This window comes from Bombina bombina, chromosome 4 (genome assembly GCF_027579735.1).
Source record: "Bombina bombina isolate aBomBom1 chromosome 4, aBomBom1.pri, whole genome shotgun sequence".
Taxonomy (NCBI): Eukaryota; Metazoa; Chordata; class Amphibia; order Anura; family Bombinatoridae; genus Bombina; species Bombina bombina.
Window position 1 is genome coordinate 140007603 of NC_069502.1, and position 24295 is coordinate 140031897.

Sequence of the window (24295 nt, forward strand, 5' to 3'; positions counted from 1 at the left end):
ACTTTATAAATTGATGCTATCTTAGGCTTAGGGCAATCAAGAGTTAATATGTATAAATATAGGCAAATTGATGAGACAGACATCAACTTGTCATGCCTGATGAAGCCCTGTGAGCAATCAGCTGTGGGGTGAAACGCGTGTAGCTGCAAGCTGAAAGAACACGCTATGAGCAACTACTAGCGTGGCTATTGTTTTCACTGAGCAAATACCTCTCTCTGATGTAAGGGACATTTTATACTTTTACTCTACCATTGAGTTTGAATTCAACTACGTTTGGGGACACCAGTCTTGCGTTTGAGCAGCAAGACCCTGCCAGTGATGTCACTCATTGGAGGCGGGTACATGGAGCAAGTGTGTATCGAGTAACGCTGATCCTGGTATTTAGGGTAAGATACAGTATGCTTTTTGAATACCAAGTCAGAGCTGGTGAGTCCCTATGATGTGTCTGGGGGTACGGTAAGCTTGGTCTCTAGGAGGACTGTCAGTTTACACTCTTTGCCACTTGTTATTTCACAGAGGAAACCCTATCATTGAGAGGTGGGAATTATTATGTCCTGTATTGTTACTATGAACTGCAACTTCCATTGGATACACTTGCCTATACTTGCTGTGGCCAAATAGCAGTCTGCTAGATACTTTGTGCACATTTAATGATTGGAGCAGATGTCTGCTAGTTGTAGTAATCATACCGGTATATTTGATATTCAGGGATCCCGGATATAGGCTCATTTAAATATTTTGTTGTTGCCCTAATAATGCACGTTTTGATTAACTGTATTTTGAGTGTCATATTAATACTGTTTTGTTCTCTAAGGGGAGGTGTCCGTGTATTGTATTTGATTGGCTTTATAGGGGGTTGCAGGATTGTTTTTACTCTTTTTTTCTCTTTGACAGACCTGAGGTCTGAGGAAGGGGATATTTTGTCTCCAAAACGTTACATTAAATGTTTGGTGTTTGAAAAGTCCAGTGAGTGCAGGTTTTTGCTATCATTATATATATATATATATATATATATATATACAGTATATATGTGTGTGTTGGCCCTATCGTGTTTTTTTTTACAACATAGTAAAGATTTTGCAATCATTATAATTCCCAGATCCTATTTTGATTGACACTGGGATGAATGTAGTAAGTATCCAGTGGAACCACTGTGGAAGTGTTCTGGCTTTGGCAGGATCCCAAAAAGTCTCGGGGCAGGATAAGGATGTGAATATTGTGCAGTTCTACACTCCGTTTGGTGAGGTATGTACCGTAGAGATATATATATATATATATATATATATATATAATATACAATTTTTTCATTCATTTCACTCTTCTAAAAATATTAAACAACTTATTAAAATGTTATTTAGCTGTTCTGATAAATTCATGTTTATGTATTGGTGGAATTGGTTATGGGATGAAGTGCACTGGATTTAATGGCAGAGAGGGAGTGGTTACTTGTTAAAGGGACAGTAAACACCTTCTAGTTAAACTAAGCCCAAATTTTTTAAAACAAATTAACGTCTTGTTTGCTGTAGTTATAGTTTTTCAATTGCCAAGCTCCACCCACCACCTTCCTTATTTTGAGGAGCCAATCCGTACTTCAGTCTGCAGATAACAAGGCTAAGCCTAATTTTTCGATAAAGTGCACTATTTTGTAGTTCCTATCTGCTAATTAGGAAAGTAATGTAGCAGGGAAGGGTTAGTCAGCAGGGTGCATTTCAAGTTCTGAACTAAATTACATGAATAGAGCAGAAATAAAATAAATAAATAAATAAATAGTAAAAGTATATTGCAAAGTTGTTTTAATATTCATGACTAACATTTTATATAAAAATCTCAAGGTGTTTACTATTCCTTTAATTGATGACACATGCACAGTGCCATTGGCAATGCTTAAAATATACAGGTAAAGGTACCAGGGAACATGCTCAGAAATATATATTTGAAAAGTTGTTGCATTGGTTTTCCTTAGGTAAATATGATATTTTTGCTCCTTTACTAGTCCATAAAATTATGCTGTGCCTGATACTCTGTCTGAAAACAAATTGTATAATTCCAAGTGGGGATAAAGGCTATGAAACATATGTTTAAAATTATGCATTAAAGGGACACTAAAGTAAAAGTGAAACTTTCATGATTCAGATAAAGCATGCAATGTATTATCAGATTTACTCTTATTCTCTTGGTATCCTTTCTTGAAACTTCACTCTTGCCCATCCACTAGGCTCATTGTTTTTTATTAAGAAGATAAAGAAGTTTACGGGCGTGCAATAAATAACCAACTTGCGATAGCAATTGACGCTCAGATCTCTGGTTAATTTTATAAATGTCCCCCATTTGCCACCAAAATAAAGTGGTGTCTTTTGGTTTAAAAAAAAAAAAAATCTTTTATTTTTTTAAAAATAACTGCTAAAATCAGCTATAAGCTAAAAGTGGCAGGTGTGGGGTGTTAGAAAAAAATGGCACTGAAAAAAGCCTTTACATTGGAGTTTATGGGGACTGTGTTATTTCTGTAAATATGTATGTATATGCTTATATACATATATATTTATGTGTTAATTTGTGTATACATATATACTGTACACATATAAACATACACACGTATACATAAATATACATCCAAATGTATACACATATATACATGTGTATGTATATATCTATCTTTGCTCTCCTGATATCTCTCCCTCTACTCAACCAGATTTCCTACTGCCTCTCAGCAATTTCCTCTTGGATTTCTTCACACTACCTCTAACTCAATCTGTCCAAAACTGAGCTGCTTCTTATTCCCCCCTCTTTGAGACATCCGACACCTAACATTTCTCTGACGGTCGGAGACTCTATTCTCTCACCTCACCCCAGGTCCGCTGTCTTGGGGTTACACTTGACTTAGAATTCACATTCACTTACCAAATCCTGTCGTGCACACCTACGCAACATTTTCAGAATTCATCCCTTCCTTACTTAAAAAACTACAAAAATACTAATTAATTACCTCATTTTGTCACGCATTGACTATAGCAATCTACTTCTAGATTGCCTTCCAAAACACCACCTCTCCTCCCTCCAATCTATTATTCCTCAGCTATACTCGTCTTCCTAAGTCGCTGATATTCATCAGCTGCTCCGCTCTGTCAGTCTCTACAGTGGCTCCCCATACACTCCAGAATACAATTTAAAGTATTAACCCTAACTGACAAAGCACTCAACAGCCTCACTCACAACTATATTATCTCTCTCATCTCCAAATAGTCCCCATCCCGTCCCCTTCGATCAACCTCTGACCTACATCTTTCCACTCCTGTTATCTCTACGTACCACTCCTGTCTCCAAGACTTCTCACGTGCTGCTCCTGTCCTCTGGAACTCTCTACCCTGCTCCATAAGACGTTCTCCAACCTTGTATAGCTTCAGACACTCCTTGAAACAACACCTTTTCAGAGAGGCTAACCATCTCTCCTACATCTCTCATCCTAGCCAAAATAATAATTGAACTGCATCACTAACTGCTGCAACTTCAATCCATGTGATAAGTTACACCAAACCTTATGTCTCTGCACCCTCAACCTGTAGACTGTGAGATCTCCAGAGCAGGGCCCTCTTCCTCCTGTACAGGTAGCCCTCGGTTTACAACGGTTCAATTTACACTGTTTCAGAATAACAACCTTTTTTCCCAGTCATGTGACTGCTATTGAAAAGCATTGAGAAGCAGTGCATTTATTAAAATAGCCAGTAGGTGGAGCTGTCCGCTTGTGTTGCAGCAAAGCCAAGCAAGCTGAAATTAATCAGTTTAACCAGACCTGAGCTATCGAGCAGATTTCAAAGTAACAAGATCTTCCTGTCTATAAATCAGTCCAGATTGGAATGCATAGAAAGAACTGTTTGCAGAAAAATGCAAGTGAAGTCTGTGTTGTGTGAATATTTTATTAGGTTTATAATGCTGTTTAGCAAATGTTTTTGTTCATTTAACTTAGTTTAATTATATATTCTCTGTTGTGTGGTTATTTTATTAGGTTTATAATGCTGTTTAGCATTTAAAGTCTTCATTTCAAAGCTTTAAAAATAATGTATTAGGTGTTACTTATGACAATTTTGAGAGGGGCCTGGAACCTAACTCCCTCACTTCCCATTGACTTACATTATAAACTGGGTTTCAATTTACAATGGTTTTGATTTACAACCATTCCTTCTGGAACCTAACCCCGGTTTAAACTGAGGGCTACCTGTACTAGATTTGTATAGTTTGTTATGTTTTGGATTTTATCACAAATCCTTGTCATTGTATACCCCTATCTTTGTACCCAGCGCTACGGAATTTTGTGGCGCTATACAAATACTGTAAATGATGATGATGGTGGTGGTAGTGGTTGGGATGATGAAAATAATATATAAAACCCTTTATCTGAGGTCTTCAGTCGCTTTAACCTGACAAGTGCAAATTTAGTTACTTTCAACTTGTAATACATGCACAAGCTAATGTGGCCGCAATATTTCAATATTGCGTTCGCACTAACGTTAGTGCGCCACTTGTAATCTAGCCCAAAATATTCTTTCTGTTCCTAAGTTATTTTTTTTTTTGTGTACATTACACATGCCTTATTATTGTACCCCTTTGATAGTTTGAACAAAAAAAGAAATCAATGGCATGCGTGCCATATTACTGTACAATTTTGAGTTTTTGCAGTTTAATAAAATGTTTATTTACAAATAAAATACTTTTCAGACAGACTAAAATTTTCTTCTCATTTCAGCACCTACGTACATTAAAGGTTCCTGGAAAACAAATAGCAGCAGTATCCTGGGAAGGTGGAGGGTTGAGAATTGGACTTGCTGTGGATTCATTCATATATTTTGCAAACATACGACCAGATTATAAGGTTAGAACTCAGGTTCTTGTGTAAAACAACAAATGCACCCCATTTGAATAAATTACATGTTAATTTCATGGGAATACCTAAACACCTCGTTTTATTGTGGTTATAATGACAGTCCTGGTAAAATATGTTATAAATAAATAAAATAAATAAATATTGTGGTTATATGGTAAAAGAAAAAGGCTACAGGGAACTTAAAGATCACTCAAAACCAAGTGACTTTGGTGTCTTCTTAAAAATGTTCTAAGTGTTTCTTTCCAAAGGCAGGGAGAGTGCACAACCTCATTCCTTACTGTTTGAAATAACAACATCTGGCCACCAGGAGGAGGCATAGACACCCCAGCCAAAGGCTATAAATATACCTCCCACTTCCCCCATCCCCCCAGTTATTCTTTGCCTTTCGCCACTATAGGAGGATGGCAGAGAAGGTGAATAGAAGAAATAGAGTCCTTTAATAAGTATTTTCCCTTCAAGAGAGGACTGAGGTGTTTGAGTAACCATGTAATCCTCTCAGTGAGAGTTGTGGTAAATTTTAGCTACTAGATGTCACAGGGAACAATCTCTGACCTCTATCTAGTAATTTACTGCTATCACCCTGTGGGAAACCAGTGTTAGTGTTTTACACTGCTTTCCCTTATTCTCAGGTCCCTGTCAGAATTGGAGAACACTGTCAGACTTTGAGGTGCTGTGACTGCTCTGCAGCATGGATCCAGGAGGGTAAGTCCTTATTTTATACTAAATGGGAATAATGCCTAGTGGGCTTCCTTAAAAGTAAGGGATTTGTATTAGAAGATCACAGTGTGATACTTTATTGCTCTAAAGGATCAGGGGACATGTTTAAGCACCTCCGGTATGGAGGGTATTTTATTGAGCTGCTTGCTCCTTATAATATCGGAGCACTTTGTGAGGTATATTGTGAGGTGCGACTGTGGCTCATGAGGGAATTGTGATTTCAGGGACTCAGAAGCGCTATGCAGCTTTAATTTAGCTTGCACGATTTTACTCCGCTTTGGAGGAGGTCTTTGATATTGCGGTCATGTGATCAGGTGCAGTTGACTAGTCGAAAGCTTCTATTTTCACAAGCTGACTGTTTTGCTAATATCTGAGATACCGCTTGGGGAGAAAAGTTCTTACTGTTGCGACATTCTCTTATATCATAGGAGGTGGTGAGTGCCCCTGCTAGGCTGCTGGGCAGAGGTGCCATTCTTAATTAAAGTAACTTTTGATTTAATTTCTTACTGTTGAGGCCTCTTCACCACTTTGGAGGATACTGATGTTAACCCCTCTAAGGGTTCTCCTATTATTGTTTCTAATAACTGTTTGCTTTGTGAGGAAAGCATGGTTTGTCCTCCTGCACAATTCTGTTCTACTTGTCTAAATATGATTTTACAAGCCAAGAAGGGGTCTAAGTCTGTCCCTCCCACTAGCAAATTTTTGCTTTCTAAGCCTTCCACCTCTCAGTACTGTTGTCCAGGATATGCTGGTGCTTTTGCCGCAGTCCCCTTTTAATCCTACTTCACATGCAGTGCCCTGTGGCACATCTGTTCCTCCCGTTGGAGGTGTTTTTTTGACAGCAGATTTTGCTTCTCAACTACAGTCTGCTGTGTCAGCTGTGCTAAAGGCTTACCCTATCTCTAGTAAACGCAAGAGAAAGGTTAAACATATTTATACTGATCGGGGGGTTAATCCTTCTACTCAGTCGGAATTAACTAGTTTGTCTCTACCCTCTGAGGACGAGTTAACTTCTGTAGCTTCTGAGATTTAGTTTTCAGAAATATAAAAAGAGAGATAGATGCACTCAGCTGAGACAGAACAAAGCTAGAAAAGCTTCCGTGCCTGTTCATTTTAGGGTGCCACTCAGGGTGCATACTCTTTTAGCACACTATGCCCCTTCACAGAGAAAAAATATCCTGTAGCATATCAGTCTGACCCTGCCCAATGATAGTCCAGCACCGAAATACCAGGCAATTCTTCTCTGAACAAGAGAAACAACAACCCCAGACGATCGTTTCGGCCTTCTGTGGGCCTCGTCAGTGAGGTGCAGTCGCATCTCTCTAAAGGCATGTGCAAGGAGTCCACGTCTGGTTTCCCCTTTTACTCTTAGGGAGACCCAAGAGCAATTTGCATAAATATAAAAAGAGAGACAGATGCACTCAGCTGAGACAGAACAAAAGCTAGAAAAACTTCCGTGCCTGTTGATTTTAGGGTGCCACTCAGGGTGCATACTCTTTAAGCACACTATGCCCCTTCACAGAGAAAAAATATCCTGTAGCATATCAGTCTGACCCTGCCCAATGACAGTCCAGCACCAAAATACCAGGCAATTCTTCTCTGAACAAGAGAAACAACAACCCCAGACAATCGTTTCGGCCTTCTCTCTCTTTCAGTGCATCTCTCTCTCTTTTTATAGTTAAGTTTTCAGAGTCAGAGATTTCAGAGATTAAATCTGTTATCCCTGAGGAATCGAACTTCAGATTTAAATTAGAGAACCTCCGTTTTCTACTGAAGGAGGTCCTGTCTATATTAAACGTTCCTGACGCTAAGCAGTCTGAAGAACCCAAGATTCCTAAACTAGACAGGGTCTATGATGTTAAGAAACCTCCGGAGACTTTTCCGGTCCCCGCCCGGATAGTGGACATTATCTTGAAGGAGTGGGAAAGAATAGGAACTCCCTTTTTCTCCTTCCGCAAGTTTTAAGAAAATGTTTCCAGTTCCAGACTCCAATTTGGAATTCCATCCCTAAGGTGGATGGAGCAATTTCAACTCTTGCTAAGAGGACCACGATTCCTCTTGAGTATAGTACATCTTTTAAGGACCCCATGGACAGGAAGTTGGAGGGTTACTTAAGGAGAATGTTTCAACACATGGGTTTTCTTTTCCAACCTGCCGCAGCAGTAGCTGCCGTTGCAGGTGCAGCAACCTACTGGTGTGACTCTTTATAAGAGTTAATATAAGTTGAATCTCCTCTAGACAAGATCCATGATTGTATCAAGGCTATTAAGATAGCTAATTCTTTAATTTACAACGCTAACATGCAGATTATCCCCCTGAACGCTAAGTCATCAGGTTTCACAGTCCTATCTCGTAGGGCCCTTTGGTTAAAATCCTGGTCCGCAGATATAGTTTCCAAAGCTAGACTCATCTCTCTTCCCTTCAAGGGAAAAATGTTGTTCAGTCCAGATCTGGACTCCATTATTTCAATGGTTACAGGGGGGAAAAGGATCCTTCCCCAGGATAAGAAGGTGAAGGCTAAGTGTTGAGAGCCTTCTAATTTTTGTTCCTTTCGTTCAGCCAAGGCTCAGATTCCTACTCTCAAGGCTTTCCACAAAGCCAGAAAAGTGAACAGCTTTCTTAGATTGCGTGCAAGAGCTTTCCTCTCTGGGAGTAATTGTTCCAGTTCCCCCGTCTCAGAGGGAGCTGGGGTTTTATTCAAACCTGTGGTTCCCAAGAATGAGAAATCCTTTCGTCCAATCTTGGATTTAAGATGCCTCAACAAATTCCTCAGTTTCCATCTTGAACGATGGTACTCTATCAGATTCATTCTCCCATTGGTCCAGGAGGGTCAGTTTATAACGACTATCAACCTATAGGACACATACTTACACGTTCTGATCCATAAGGATCACGTTTAGTTCCTGAGGTTTGCCTTTCTGCATCGACATTTCATAGCTCTTCCGTTCGGCTTAGCCACTGCTCCCAGAATATTCACAAAGGTATTAGGAGCTCTCCTTGCGGTAGCCAGATCTCAGGATATCATGGTGGCTCCTTACCTAAACAATATCTTGGTTCAGGCTCCATCTTCTCATTTGGCAAGATGTCATACAGAGTCTCTTCCCATGATTTTTCTAACAGATCAGAGACGCTCAAAGCTTATTACAACCTGTCGTTCTCTTCAGGCAACCTCAAATCCTTCGGTGTCTCTGTGCATGGAAGTAATTGGTCTCATGGTTTCCTCCATGGACATTATTCCTTTTTCTCGCTTCCATCTTCGACCTCTACAGTTATGTATGCTGAGGCAATGGAACGGCGATCACTCAGACCTTTCCCAACAGATAGTCTTGGACAATCCGGCGAGAGGCTCTCTTTCTCTTGATGGCTCTCTCAAGATCACCTCTCCCAGGGCACATGCTTCTTGACACCATCCTGGGAGATTGTGACAATGGATGCTAGACTTTCAGGCTGGGGAGCAGTCTGGGGTCCCAGGAAGGCTCAGGGGATTTGGTTTCAAGAAGAGTCGGTTCTTCCTATAAATATACTGGAACTGCAGGCCATTTACAATGCTCTAAGGATATGGCCTCAGCTCCACTCTGTCCGGTATATCAGATTCCAATCAGACAACATAACTTCAGTTGCTTACATAAACCATCAGGGAGGAACAAGAAGTTCCCTAGCGATGAAGGAAATGTCTCGGATTCTCCAGTGGGCGGAATCTTACTCGTGTCTTCTATCTGCGATACACATCCTGGGTGTGGACAATTGGGAAGCAGACTTTCTAAGCAGACAGTCCTTTCACCCAGGGGAGTGGTCGCTTCACCCAGACGTATTCTCAGAAATAACCCTCAGGTGGGGGGGTTCCGGAGATCGACCTCATGACTTCTCAACTCAATGCCAAGCTTCCCAGGTAAAAATCGAGATCGAGGGATCCTCAGGCGGATTTAGTGGACGGGTTAGCGGTTCCTTGGAGGTTAAAGCTCATATATCTGTTTCCTCCATTGGCTCTTTTGCCTCGAGTCATTGCCTGCATCAAGCAGGAACAAGCCTCTGTAATTCTTATAGCTCCCTCTTGGTCCCGCAGAAACTGGTTGGCGGACCTGGGGAGGATGTCTTCCTCTCCTCCATGGAGATTGCCGTCTCGGACGATCTACTAAGTCAGGATCCTTTCCTTCATCAAAATCTAAGCTCTCTGAGGCTGACTGCGTGGAGATTGAATGTCTTGTCTAAGAGAGGCTTTTCTGAGAGTTTTATTGATACTCTGATTCAAGCTTGTAAGCCGGTTACTCTCCGTATTTACCATAGAGGGTGACGTACCTATATAAATTGGTGTGAGGAATGTGGCTTTCCTTGGCACAAGGTGAGAGTTAATCGCATTCTGTCCTTTCTCCAGGATGATTTGGAGAAGGGTCTATCGGCCAGCTCCCTCAAGGGTCAGATATCTGCCCTGTCTGTCTTACTGCACAAGAGATTTGCGGATCTTTTTGATGTTCAGTCCTTTGTTCAGGCCTTGACTAGAATCAGACCTGTATTTAAACCAGTCGCTCCTCCTTGGAGCCTTAACCTGGTTCTTTGTGTTTTGCAGTAGGCTCCGTTTGAGCCAATGCATTCTGTTGATCTTGAACTTTTATCTTGGAAAGTTTTTTTGTTTTTGTTGGCTATCGCTTCTGCTCGCAGAGTTTCTGAGATATCTGCTTTACAATGCGATCCCCCTTATCTTGTGTTTCACGCAGATAAAGCAGTTTTATGTACTAAGTTAGGTTTTCTGCCTAAGGTGGTTTCGGATCGTAACATCAATCTTTCCTCTCCGAAGGAACATTTGCTTCACAATCTGGATGTAGATCGCACCTTAAAGTTTTATCTTCAGGCGACTAAAGATTTCAGACAATCCAATTCTTTGTTTGTGTTATATGATGGTGAACGCAGGGTCCAGTAGGCTACTGCAACTTCGCTCTCATTCTGGCTGAGAAGTGTCATACGTTTGGCCTATGAGAAGCCTGGTCAACAGCCTCCTGAGAAGATTACGGCTCATTCCACTAGGGCGGTATCTTCTTCTTGGGCTTTTAAGAACCGTCTCTTCTTTCTTTTCTTCTTTTGGCTATTGAGAGACACTATACTCCAGGAAAAACAGAAGGAAATACAGCTGAGGGAGGAATCTAGGATGTGCAGAGGAGAGGAGCTCGGCGGCTTTCTTCTATGTACCCCAAAAGGATCCCAGAACTGTTTTTCAGGTGGTATAACCACCTCCGCTTGGATATAAATACTCGGAGCTCCAGAGTCTCTCAAATAAGGTACCAACGCTCTCTCTTCACATTGTGCTGTGAGCACGGTTGCTGAATTTCACCTAACACGCTAGATTGGCAGTTTGTGACTTGGCTCACTCTGCCTGGAAACTTTATCTACCCAGTGTACCGATACTTGTCCTGTCTGCAGCAGATGTTCAAGTTATCGTTTTATCCTAACTGATTATTTATATTGTGTGTATGTTGGTTTTTACTTTTACCTTTGCGTTTGCTGCTCATTATTTTCTTGAAGTAATAGACACATGAGATCTTCTCCTTTGTCATATAGTGTGTGATAACATAAATAAAGTGTTTATATATTTTTTTTTACCTATTTTTATATTTATTGACTTATCGTATATTCATTCACCTATTTCATATGAGATTTCCTTTTTCAGTTTTATGATTTATATGATTTACATTACAATTTTTATACAGATAAATTTATTTTAAAAATCTTATATATCGACTAACGGTGGGCGGGACCAACGAAGGGTAGCATGACTGAAGAGCTCCGTGAAGACTCTAAACAAATTAGCCTAAAAACCCACAGCTACCGCATCCCCGATGCTTTGGCTTGTTGGACACTGTATCTCAACGGTGGGCCGACCACCTATTCACTTTGAGAAGGGTAAAAACATCACCCTTGCCCCCGGAGGGCTCATAAGTGACTCAGTGGCGCAGAAACCGCACATTAACACCACAACGGGTCTCCTGGCGTAATATCCTAGTGATCTGAACTCACTTGGGACTGAAAAATGAATAATTTACCCTCAGAAGATCACCAAGTTTTGGAATGGTTACAGGACCTGATGCTTCTGGCATTCACTCGGCTGGAAAATACTACGCAACAGTTGGCGGAGATTCGGACTTCGGGATCCTTGCTTGCTCCATCAAAATGGCGCCAACCTGAAGCTGTTTTACTCCACGAGAATTCTGACGTAGATCAAAGAGGGATTTTCTCGAGACGCAGAGAGAAGGTGGCGAGGCAGGAAATTTGTGTAACGGAGGAGCAGGCTTCTCAATCAGGTCAGATCAAACTCAAGTCAGATCTCTCAGTATCGCACACCTCTCTGTATTTTATGTCACCAATGGAGGGGAAAGCGACAACCTTCGTAGTCACATTGATTGAAGCTCTGGATATAGTTAAGCCAAGTAATGCTGCATTTCAACACATGCCTGTACACTGTGTCTCAAATCCCAGAGCGATCCTACCAGTCATCATGGCTGTGGAATACGCTGAAAAGAAACGACAGGACTCCAGCATGCTGAAATAATTTTGTCGTCTTTCTCCTGAGATACATTATTCTTTGCTGAGGTACCTTTGTTTACTCCTAGCTTGTGTTGGAATTGGATGAACTTTTTAGCTGGATTAACCCACCCAGTACCGTTACTGGGTGTCTCTGTATCTTTAGTTAATATGGGGACTAATTATTGCCTTTTTTTTAATAACGTTTTACCTAACTGTGCTGCAATGGATCTCACAACACTGGACTTCCAATGTAAATCCTATTAGTCCATTGCAGAACTGCATCAGAGAAACTGTATAGAGTCCGGTCTTGCATGACTGCTGTAATGTTATGGTATTGTTTTTAATTATAGCCCTGTTGGCCATTTATGTTTTATTATGTTGTTGCTTTAACCTACCATACACTAACAATCACTATCAATATTAATAATGTGCTTGTCTGTTGGAATAGAGGTATATGCCTTGTTGTAAAGTTTTAACATTGCTTTGATGTCAAGAGATAACTCCATCTACAGTATAAGTTATGCATTCAAGCTATTGCATCATTTGTCCTAACACAAGGCAATAACGCTGTTTTTTGCCTATACCTTATTGATCAGCTCATGTTCTCTTTATGTATTGATCTAACTCCTGGATACCTATGCTATGAGCGATAGGACCATGTGCTTTTACCTAAACTTTTTATGTAATCTGGTCTGAGTTCCCTTGCTTACGCTGTGTTCTATTGATGTGTACTTTTGGATGCTCTACTGGGGCAGGGATTGACTTATGCCTATTGAGATATCTTTGTAACCAACTATATGTCGCTATTACCATTCCATTTGATGGACATTTTGCAAAATAGTTCTTTTATAGTCCTCCACATGGACATTGCTGCACAGCTGTTACATGTTTACTGCTTAAAGCTTACATTGACCCTGGTAATTAGTTCAATATAGATCATTGTTTCTTACATTTTTAGCATATCAGTAATAGAATCACATTTTTTCACTTATATATATTCATTCTTGGAGTTCTTGTGCAGTATTATACCTGGGATTATGGTCATTTTTAAAACAGACGCTATAATCAATATACATTTGATCAAGTTGGAAGGGGATTGGAATGCATACTTATTTTATGTTGCAAAACTCTCACTTTAATTTGAAAGGCTATTCACAGTTTACAGAATAATCCCAATATCATTATCCGCGATGCTGATAAAGGCGGCGGAATAATTATTCAAAATTTAGAAGACTATATTAGAGAGGCAAATAGGATATTGGGGGACAACAATTACTATAAGATTCTACACCAAGATCCAACAGATATGTACCTACAATCATATACAAAACTTATAGACAAAGGTTTTTCTTTAAAGATCTTAAACAAGAACGAAAAAGATTTTCTTAAAACACAAAATCCTAGCATAGCCCACTATTACCATTTACCAAAAATCCACAAAAATAAAAACAATCCACCAGGGCGCCCGATTATTGCTGGAATAGGCAACCTCACATACAATCTGTCATATTACGTGGACCAATATCTTCAAAAATATGTAATAACATTGCCCTCATATATCAAGGATAGCTCCCATTTGCTACAGCTTTTGAATAACATTAGCATAGAAGACAAAGATTTACTTTGGATAACTTGCGACGTCAGTTCGCTATACTCCAACATCTCACACACTTTAGGTTTACAAGCTATTGAACATTTTCTCAAGAAAGACATTTATCTACCTGATCAACAATGTGATTTCATTTTAGAAAGTATTTTATTTATACTTCAACATAATTATTTTATATACCAAGATAATTTTTATTTACAGACCAAGGGCACGGCCATGGGGACCAGGTTCGCCCCAAGTTTTGCCAACCTATTTATGGGACTATTTGAAGAAAAGTACATCTATTCGGCAGACTTGGGGGCGAGCCTGGTCTTCTATGGCCGTTATATAGACGATTTGATCTTCCTTTGGGTGGGAGACAATACCACAGCGGTCAACTTCATAGAACACCTTAATCAGAACGATATGGGGATCGAATTCACAGCCAATATTCAAACATCCAATATTGAATATTTGGACCTTTATCTAAGTATTGATAATAACCAAATTAAATCAAAAACATATTTCAAAGACGTAGACAGTAACAGCTTCCTCAACTATAACAGTAATCACCACAAAAAGTGGATACACAATATTCCCTATAGCCAATTTCGAAGGATTAGACGTAACTGCACAGACCATAACTCTTTTTTGGAACAAAGTAAGATCCTATACAATAGGTTTTTAGAAAAAGAATATCCCCGATATTTACTTGACAAGTCTTTAGAAAGGGCATCACTATTAAATAGAAATGACATTCTAATCAACAAAAAGGACAACAGTCAATTACATAATACAATGACGAAAGAGACTCTTTTCATAACACAATTTAATTCCGACTTTCATCAATTAGAACATATATTATACAAACATTGGCATATTATTCAAAGAGATCCCATTTTAAAACACTTAGTAAAAGACAAACCGAAAATAGTGTATAGGAGAGCTCCAACATTAAGAAGCAAACTAGCTCCAAGCAAAAAAGTTAAACATGTTCAGGGTAGAAATATAAAAATCATATCCAAACACGAAACAAAGGTTTGTTTGGCCTATGTGGGATGTTCAAATGTGGCAAATCGGGATGTGGGACATGCAAAATTATCAAATCTGGCATAAAGAATTTCAAATCTACAGTTACAGGAGAAAATTTTCAGATTCCCATTTTTTTCAATTGCGAATCCTCCTATACAGTATATCTTATGGAGTGCATATGTGGCCTCAAGTACGTAGGTCGTACATCCAGGAGACTACGTACTAGGTGGGGGGAACACCACCGCAATTGTAAAAATTCCAAGAAAAAGAACATCAAACATAGCATACCCCATCATTGCTTGACAAAACATAATGGAAATCCTTATATTTATAAATACATCCCCATTGATTTTGTTCCAAAAAACAATGATTATAACAGACTAATTAGATTGAGACAACGCGAAACATTCTGGATTTATCGTTTAAGGACACTATATCCACTGGGGCTGAATGCCAATTTGGATCTGGCAGCTTTTAATTGATGGATATTACCACCATAGTAATTCAACTTTTCCTTCAGCTTACAAATACTCATACACCCAACTCTGCAGCCTTTTCTTCCCAATACACTAACACATCCCTCTCCCCTCCATGTCTACATGCTGTCATCATTTAGTAACAGATCAATACATCTATCTATTCCACACTACAGATACATCTACTTATCTTATATTACAGATACACCTGACAACAATTTGCACACATACATCATACTTATGTACATTACACATTATAGGCACACAAATATCAAACTCATATACACGACATAACACACACAAATCGATTATTTACATACATCACAATTATTTGTCACACACACCGCTAATACACGATACAGCCTCACATATAATAAACTGTGGAACACCATTGGGTGACACATATTGTCTTTCAACATCTGCATACATATTACATTTTTAATTAACATTGTGTTTTATTTATCTTTTATATTATTCATATTTTTCATATTTTTTCACATATTGTTTCTTTTTTCACACCACTCACATTTTTCACATATTCCTACGAACACACACACACAAACCTTCATTCCATATGTGACCATCCAATGAATTTTACCAAACAGTCATAGGCGTATACTCACAATTATGAGTTTACCATCATTAAACACCTTATTAGAATACCATCATAAGCTCAATACACATAACAAAGATTGATAACCATCCTGAACATTACTATTCAGCAACTTTATTATCACTCCCTTTTGAGAATAATGCACATATTAATATTACATCTAATAATATACTACAGTACTAGATTACATTAATATGCTCAATATATATACACAATAAAGTTCATATTAATATCACATCCAATAATATATTACAGTCTACTAGATCATATTCGCATGCTTAATATATATACACCAAGTCAATAATCTTCTAAATTATAATCCTGAAGATTCTCATTTAGTAATGTTATCATCATCTCCATCTGGAGAAAATAAGTGCATACCTATACCACATCCAACACTACAATATAGTTCACACATATTCAGTGTATTATAGACTCACAGGTATCGGGATTACAAAATTTAAAATAAAACAAAAAATTATCTTCCTTAGCCGTCAGTTCAAAAACAAAACTGAGAAAGGTTTAGGCATTCTGCATAACGATAAATAGTTGTGTGTAAGTGTGTTAAAGTGTGCGCAAGAGGCACCAGGCTACTCCAACCCTAAAGTCCCTCAAATTAGGGAAAAAAGATAAGTGAAAGAATGAAAATGAGGAGAAGCGCTAAAAAAGCTAAAGGTGCTAAACAGTTTAAAAATAATTGCTATACAGACAAAATAGAAATAAATAGGATCAGTTTACTAGTTATAATTTAAAACAAACAATCACATTGATATATGTCCTAAAAAAGGAAAAAACATAGATCATTTAAGAATCGGACGTCTCCGATGTATAAAAAACACACAATAAAAACTGTTGTTGCCAATATACACCTTATCTCAGTATTATGAGGGAGAAGTCAGCATCAAATCTAAAGTCCTCAGATGATTCAAAGGAGAACCAGAGCCGGGTTAGTGTAGACCCGTTTTACCTTTAGGTGTACCGTCCGTGTATCAAGAGGCACCTCTGTGAGGCGTGTACGTGTCCCGTGATGTCACAAATCGGGAGGCGTCGTCTCTGTATGGGCAATCCTATTGGTCAGGATAGCTTGAAGGTGAACTATAGCGGCCGCTATAATAAAGATTGTGAACTCCGCTCTTAGTGCAGGATCACACGCAGGGTCACAAAATAACCAGATTTCCTCTGTAGATCTAATAATAAAAGGACCATTAGTGTGTGACTTGAGACCGGCTTCAATTTAAGCGCCTGGCCCTTCACAGTGTAGTCCTCGTTTTGTCCGTGGGTAGCTGAAGAATCCTTCACTCCAACGTGTTTCTCCCTCTTACAGGGCTTTCTCAAGATCTTGAGAAAGCCCTGTAAGAGGGAGAAACACGTTGATGATAGTTACAGCTGCCTTACACTTCACATCTTGTCTAAAAGGACTGTATTTCTCTTTTTTGGAGTGAAGGATTCTTCAGCTACCCACGGACAAAACGAGGACTACACTGTGAAGGGCCAGGCGCTTAAATTGAAGCCGGTCTCAAGTCACACACTAATGGTCCTTTTATTATTAGATCTACAGAGGAAATCTGGTTATTTTGTGACCCTGCGTGTGATCCTGCACTAAGAGCGGAGTTCACAATCTTTATTATAGCGGCCGCTATAGTTCACCTTCAAGCTATCCTGACCAATAGGATTGCCCATACAGAGACGACGCCTCCCGATTTGTGACGTCACGGGACACGTACACGCCTCACAGAGGTGCCTCTTGATACACGGACGGTACACCTAAAGGTAAAACGGGTCTACACTAACCCGGCTCTGGTTCTCCTTTGAATCATCTGAGGACTTTAGATTTGATGCTGACTTCTCCCTCATAATACTGAGATAAGGTGTATATTGGCAACAACAGTTTTTATTGTGTGTTTTTTTACATCGGAGACGTCCGATTCTTAAATGATCTATGTTTTTTCCTTTTTTAGGACATATATCAATGTGATTGTTTGTTTTAAATTATAACTAGTAAACTGATCCTATTTATTTCTATTTTGTCTGTATAGCAATTATTTTTAAACTGTTTAGCACCTTTAGCTTTTTTAGCGCTTCTCCTCATTTTCATTCTTTCACTTAACGATAAATAGTACCTAATAAAAGTTTTTTATGGGTTGCTTTGTTAATTTTCTCTCTATAACCAATCAACACGCAGATTTTAGGCCTACCATGTTCTATATTTTTTTTTTTTTTTAAATAATTTTTTATTGAAGTTAAAGTATAGATCAACATACAAGATTCGCCCAAAGGCCAAAGTTACATCAAAGAGAGTAGTACATTGTCTATAAACTGACATTATTGAGAAAAAAAAAACAATATGCACATGTACCAAGATAAATACATATCAAATCTTAACATGCAGATAGACAAGAGTTTAGGCGAGGTGAAATAGAACTTCATTTTATGTTATATAATTGACGGATGATCTCCACAGTTCAATAGAAAACAGAGGATGAATTAATTGAGTCATAGATATCAGCTTGTGGAGAGTTAGTATATGCATCAGCCACTCTTGGGCCGAGATATATAGGGGGGGGGGGGGATATTCAGCGGATAAGCACCGCTATACACATAGGGGAAGAGGTGGAGGGCGGAGCCATATAAGAGAATGTAAATGGGTTAAGGTCCATGCTGAGATCTTAGAAGTGTGCAAGCATAGAGACCTCAGGACTGTCAGGGGAGAATTGCGTCTTGTGAGTCATAGTGCAAATTAGGTTAGTCTTTGTCTTTAAATTTCCCCTCAAATAATATGGTTATACCCATAAGGTTAAGGGAATAATAGCTAGTAAAGAAACTTTATCAGGGCTTAGGATGGCTTAGCACTATTTTCTATAGTAAGACTTATATACTATGGAGCAAGAGGTTAGGGGGACAAATCAAACTATCTTCTATATATAGGATGACATCGTGAGGTGAATACACAGGAGTGTGTGGGGAATTAGTGATATAGCATCAGTTCACATACAGCTGATTAATACTAGAGGTCATTGGCTAGAATAAAAGTGTAGTTTGTTATATTAACTGAATCTGTCTAATCTCATCATAACATCTCAAATTTTTAGAGCTAACATTAATGTTAAAGGATTGTATGGGCTTGTGTAGTGGGAAAGATGGGTGTGATTATTGATTAGCTATAATATAACCAGGAGCATGGTAGAATGACTATGGTGCTCATATTGTGGGGGTATTCCACTGGAAGAGATATGAAAGACTAGTACTTTACTTATAGAGTCAGCAATAAAGAGTTGCAACTTGTTATGTTTATTACCCAACGTGAGTTTAATATTTTACTTGCAAGTTTTCGCTGGTGCCTGTTAGAAGATATTTATGGTAATGCTAAAGTAATGTAAAAGGGGGCCTACTCAGCTTGCATTAAGATATGCAAATGTAGATATTTAAACCAGTTAATCCTGCTAGCAAAAGCAACACATGCAGATATGTTGTGTACAGATCTGGGTTATGGGGGGTAAATTAATTACGCCAGCAGGCACTCCTAATATATGTAACTGTTGTATTTCAATAGCTATAAACTTGATATGCCAAAGTTGGATGTGAACTGCAAATAGATGGGATAGAAATGCAAACAGTAACAGTAAGAAGATGAAAATAGTTAGAAGCTTGATATGCCCTTGTTGGAACTGAGCTGCAAACAGATGTACTAAAAATGGATAAATTAATATTGAACAGATGGACATACAATGCTTAAATACATACCCAATAATCAAAAGTTGCTATAAAAACTTCTATAGAGCCTAGGTAAACTGATCTTCTATTGGTCAGCATAAGAGCCTGAGCAAAAATATTGGGGCTAGCATGTTTCCCACACTGTCAGCATTATGCTTATGACTGATATATAACATTTAAGTAGTAAATTCTATATGTAAAGAGTTAATATAGGCCATCAGATAGATGTGAACTACAGCAAAGAAAATCTCAGTGCATTAACATAAAATTTGTCTAAAATCTCCAATGTGCTATACTCAACCTTAATGGATGGCATTCAGTATTAAATCTTTTGGGATAGCCTGTTTTATATGGTATGTTGTATAAATCATCTCCATTGCTCTACATAGAATTATTCAATCAGCAGGTGCTTCCCCTGAATTAAAAGTATAGCATGCAGTTAGGGTGCATATAAACGGGAATAAGCAGGTTCAAGTTTCAAAAACCTCCTACATTCACATAAATATCTTAAAGAACCGGGCTCTAAATAACTTGGCTGAGCACACATAGTTATATAGCTGTTTAGAGCTATAGAATAGATAAAACATTACAAAAAAGGATTATGAACTAACACAATATAAATTGTTGGTTAACAAGACTAAACGCAAAAATATTGCCTAACCATTGAAGAAATCTAAAACCATGCATGGGTGACTGTGCAGTTAAGACATAGGCTGTGAGAGAGGAATATGTCCCAAAACAATATCATACAGTCTACTAGCCTTTCCAGCAGTCTATCTGAGTCCACTTTTAGCCTATTCCGACTTTAATATAGGCAGTGAGAGTTGTAAGCTGGTTTTCTCGCCAAGGTATGTACAATACTCCATCATCTAGAGCCGGATTCATACCGGCCGGTCCTCCTATGCTTCTCTCTACCGGAATAGTGGGGATCGCATGTGGAGGGTAATACCAGGACTCTGGCACTCGTACACACTGGCTATCTGTATCTTTCTGATGCAAAGCCAGAGTCCTTCCGTCTGCTGCTGACACTCCAGAGTCTAAGAGTCCTCGAGGTGGCTGCAAAATGGAGCGGTCGTCTGTAATGTCGGGATGGGCGTCGGTCATCGGTACTGGCATGAGCAGTCCCAGTATATCCTGAGTGAGCGGGGACCCATTTGTAAAGGATCGCTTCAGAGCTAAATCTCTGCCCCGCACCGAGGGTGTAGGATTAGTTGAGCCCAGTAACACAGTCCTCTCCAAGGGGTGGCTCAGACATATTGGCTTGTCTGCTAGAAGCTGAACTGTAGGTCTCAAATGGGGAGACATAACCATGGGTAGTAGGTTGGCTTGTGTGCGCAGAATATCAAGGCGTGGTACTACCTTATCCTCTGGGGCTGCGTGCAAAGTAGATGAATAGTCTATATCCAACGTTTGGCTTAGGGTACTGTAGAGAGGATTCAGTGTAGGATTGCCAGGTGGAGTCCATGAACTTTCCTGTAGTGTGAGTCCAAATAAAGCGTAGTTCTCTTCACCCAGTACCGAGCCAGATCTCCCATCCACATACTTCAGCGGTGGTGTGAGGGCAGATAGTAGTGCCCTTAGATCCTCTTTCATGTCGTGAAAATGCCGCTCCAGGCATTGTATGGTATGCTGTTCCCATATTTCTAGAGCCTCCATGTCGGCAAAGTAGGCTAGATGTAATCGCTTATGTATTTGCTCCATGTGGCGTTGTCTAGCGTATGGTGTCAGCGATAAATTCTCAAAATGATGTATCCTGAGTGTCCATAAAGTTAGGCTAAATAGTAGTTACCTTCTGTTGTAACGTAATGAAAGTTTGAGTCTTTTATACAGAGATTAAACCATATAAGCATATCAAGAAGCCTGGAGCTGTCTAAAAACACGTCTAGTTGCCTCCATGGTTGGCTCCGCCCCCCCCATGTTCTATATTTTATTACACAATGGCCGTTATTCTACATCAATTTTGTGCAATTCATATATCAGTTTACATTTATCACAACTATCTCAATTTGAAGTTTATAAATTGTTGTTATATATCTCGGTACTGCCTTTCGTGTGTTTTCCTTTTAATATGCAACGTTGGTAAACCTAGGCCTTTTTTCTGGCTGATTCATACAGCTGTCCCCACTTTAAACTATCATGACCATTCAATGCTGTCTAAACTCACACTAATTGTAACACCTGTGAGCCTTTGTTCGGCTTCTCAGTTGAATCTTGCAATGTATTCTATTGGTCTAAAACTTTTTGTGACAACTTCCGTTTTAATTATACAAATGTGTATAAAATGTCAAAATTTGTAACATATTTTATTCGCTTTGGTATCTGAAGAAACGACCCTTGGAGGTTGAGAAACGCGTTATAATAAAGTCTTTTATAATTCTTTTAACCTTGGAAGTTGTACATCCCTTTTTTAACACAACTACATTGAGCAAAATATCAAAGTTGCCAAACTAAGATACGCTCACAGCAAACTTTTCAATCCAAAGAAAGAGTCCCAGGAAGGATCCTGTCTGACAGTGTACTAGCCACTGATTTAAGTGCTAGCAGGCGAGATTGTACTGGTCACAGCACAGTACCACAGTTATTGGTAAGCGCATTACCTCTCTGCTTTTGTATCACTCCTTTTGAAACAATATCACGCTATGTGGCGCCCTCTCTATCTCTTTCTCATTTTCAACATACCATTTACTATGTTAATTGCTTGGATTATGCCCGTACAAGCATTTTCCTTCCAACTCACTCTATGTAAAGGTAAGCGGATACTCAGTGGGGTGGGGGACATAAGATTAGAAATTCATGTTGCTACTGTATTAAAATAAGCAATTTTAACTAGTGCTACACTTCAACCTGCATAGCCTCCAGACTAGGAGTTTCTGTATTATTCATACCCTTGAGACAATCTCTTGCTATTGAATAGGTATTTATTTAAACACCTTTTTCCTTAACTCATGGAGACAGTAGATCCAGACAACAATCCACCGGGCCTAATCAGGAGCCTAGCAACAGTAGGGCTCCCATAACAACCAGCATAGGATATCCCAAAGACTGATTACCCAGAGTATTTAATACTTTCTAATTGACAGTCTAATAAAGACCCTACTTTGTAAGCCGCATCAAAACTCATAATAGTTAACACCCCCAAGGGCCTTCTTATTTATCTTATATTGTGACACTTATTCCTATAGCAGAGTGTAGTGATGTTGGTTTTATTTAGTTTTTTTGTTTATAAATGTTTAGTTTAGTGTTTAGACTGTTGTGGGGTGGGCTGGGGTTTAGTTGGGAATACTGTTAAATGTAAAATGAGAGAGCTGAACATATGTGGGCAATATGACTGTTATCTGCATTTAAAGGATGTAAAGTGTTACACGTGCCCTGGATATTTGTCATATAATGATTTCCTTGACTCCTGCTATGCCATGAACAATGATACTTCTGTACAGATTGAAACTTTACTGTATTTTTGAATGTACTTATCATGGTACTGTCTAGAAATGTTAATTGATGTATCCAATAAAAAAAAAAAAAAAATCTTATATATCATTCTTTAGACATTCTTTAGACTTGCCTTTAAGGCGCTATGTGTATAAATTTTGTTTTTCCCATGTGAGTTTTTTTATTATAACTAAACAATCAAGGTCTAGTTTGTAGCAAGATTAAAATATATCTGAACCTTATGCAGAAACACTTTATTTGTGAAATGTTAATGTATTATTTTTGTCTTTACTTTCAGTGGGGTTATTGTTCTAATACTGTGGTTTATGCATATACAAGACCTGATCGTCCAGAGTACTGTGTTGTCTTCTGGGATACAAAAAATAATGAGAAGTTTGTGAAATATGTCAAGAGTCTGATTTCTGTTACTACATGTGTAGATTTCTGCATCTTGGCAACAAAAGCTGATGAAAACCATCCACAAGTAAGTGTTCTCTTGCAGTCTGTTCACATCCAGAGCATTGCTGAATGTGAAATTCCAAAGCCAGGGAGTTAAGGGTACTTTAATTTTACTTCTGGCTCCTAACTTTTTGGATTTTTCTTTATATATTGCTATATAAATTCAACTTCTAAAGTGCATAAATAACAAGTAACTATAATACGTTTGAAAATAATTTATATAGAACTTGGTATCATGGTTTACAATTTGGAGACATTTTGTTCTTGCAGTTCAGTCAACAGTTACAGTATATAAATGTTTAAATTTGAGCATCACAAAACTTCATAATGTCACCAGAGCTTTACAAACCATATAGCTTGGAGAAGGATGTAGTAAACTCTGTATCTCAACTAGATTAAAAAGATACTATGTAAATAAAATAAAGCATCATTCATTATACTAAGCTTTATATAAAACAATGAAAATATTTGCAATTAACTTTCATTCAAAACAGAATGTTCTCATGCGACAGTAGATGAAGCAGGTGATTAAAGGGACATGAAACCCAAAATTTTTCTTTCATGATTTAGGTAGAACATACAACATACATTCTTTTCTGCTCCTGAGTTTACCTAGGTAAACCTTTCAGTAAGAATAACAAGAGAAGGAAGCAAATGAAATACTAGAAGTAAATTTCAAAGTTGTTTAAAATTGTATGTTCTGTGTAAACCACGAATGTCTAATTATAACTTTACTGTCCCTTTAATGACCTATAAGTTAATAGCACCAATTGGAGAAAGTCAAAAATGTCAAATCAGAACTGGCAGCCTGTGCTAATGCACTTGCTTCCCCTTGGCCTTTTCTGGTAGATTTTCTCTCTCGCCAATTGTTACGATTCCCA

The 24295-nt window shown here is 38.6% G+C and overlaps 1 protein-coding gene across 1 annotated transcript in view; it reads left to right on the top strand.

Moving 5' to 3' along the window:
• WDR35 (WD repeat domain 35) overlaps nt 1-24295 on the top strand; it is a 291517-nt gene that overhangs the window by 43962 nt on the left and 223260 nt on the right. The window contains 3 exon segments of the mRNA XM_053709650.1: nt 1100-1245; nt 4739-4864; nt 23254-23439. Of these exon segments, the coding sequence (XP_053565625.1) occupies nt 1100-1245; nt 4739-4864; nt 23254-23439 (458 nt within the window).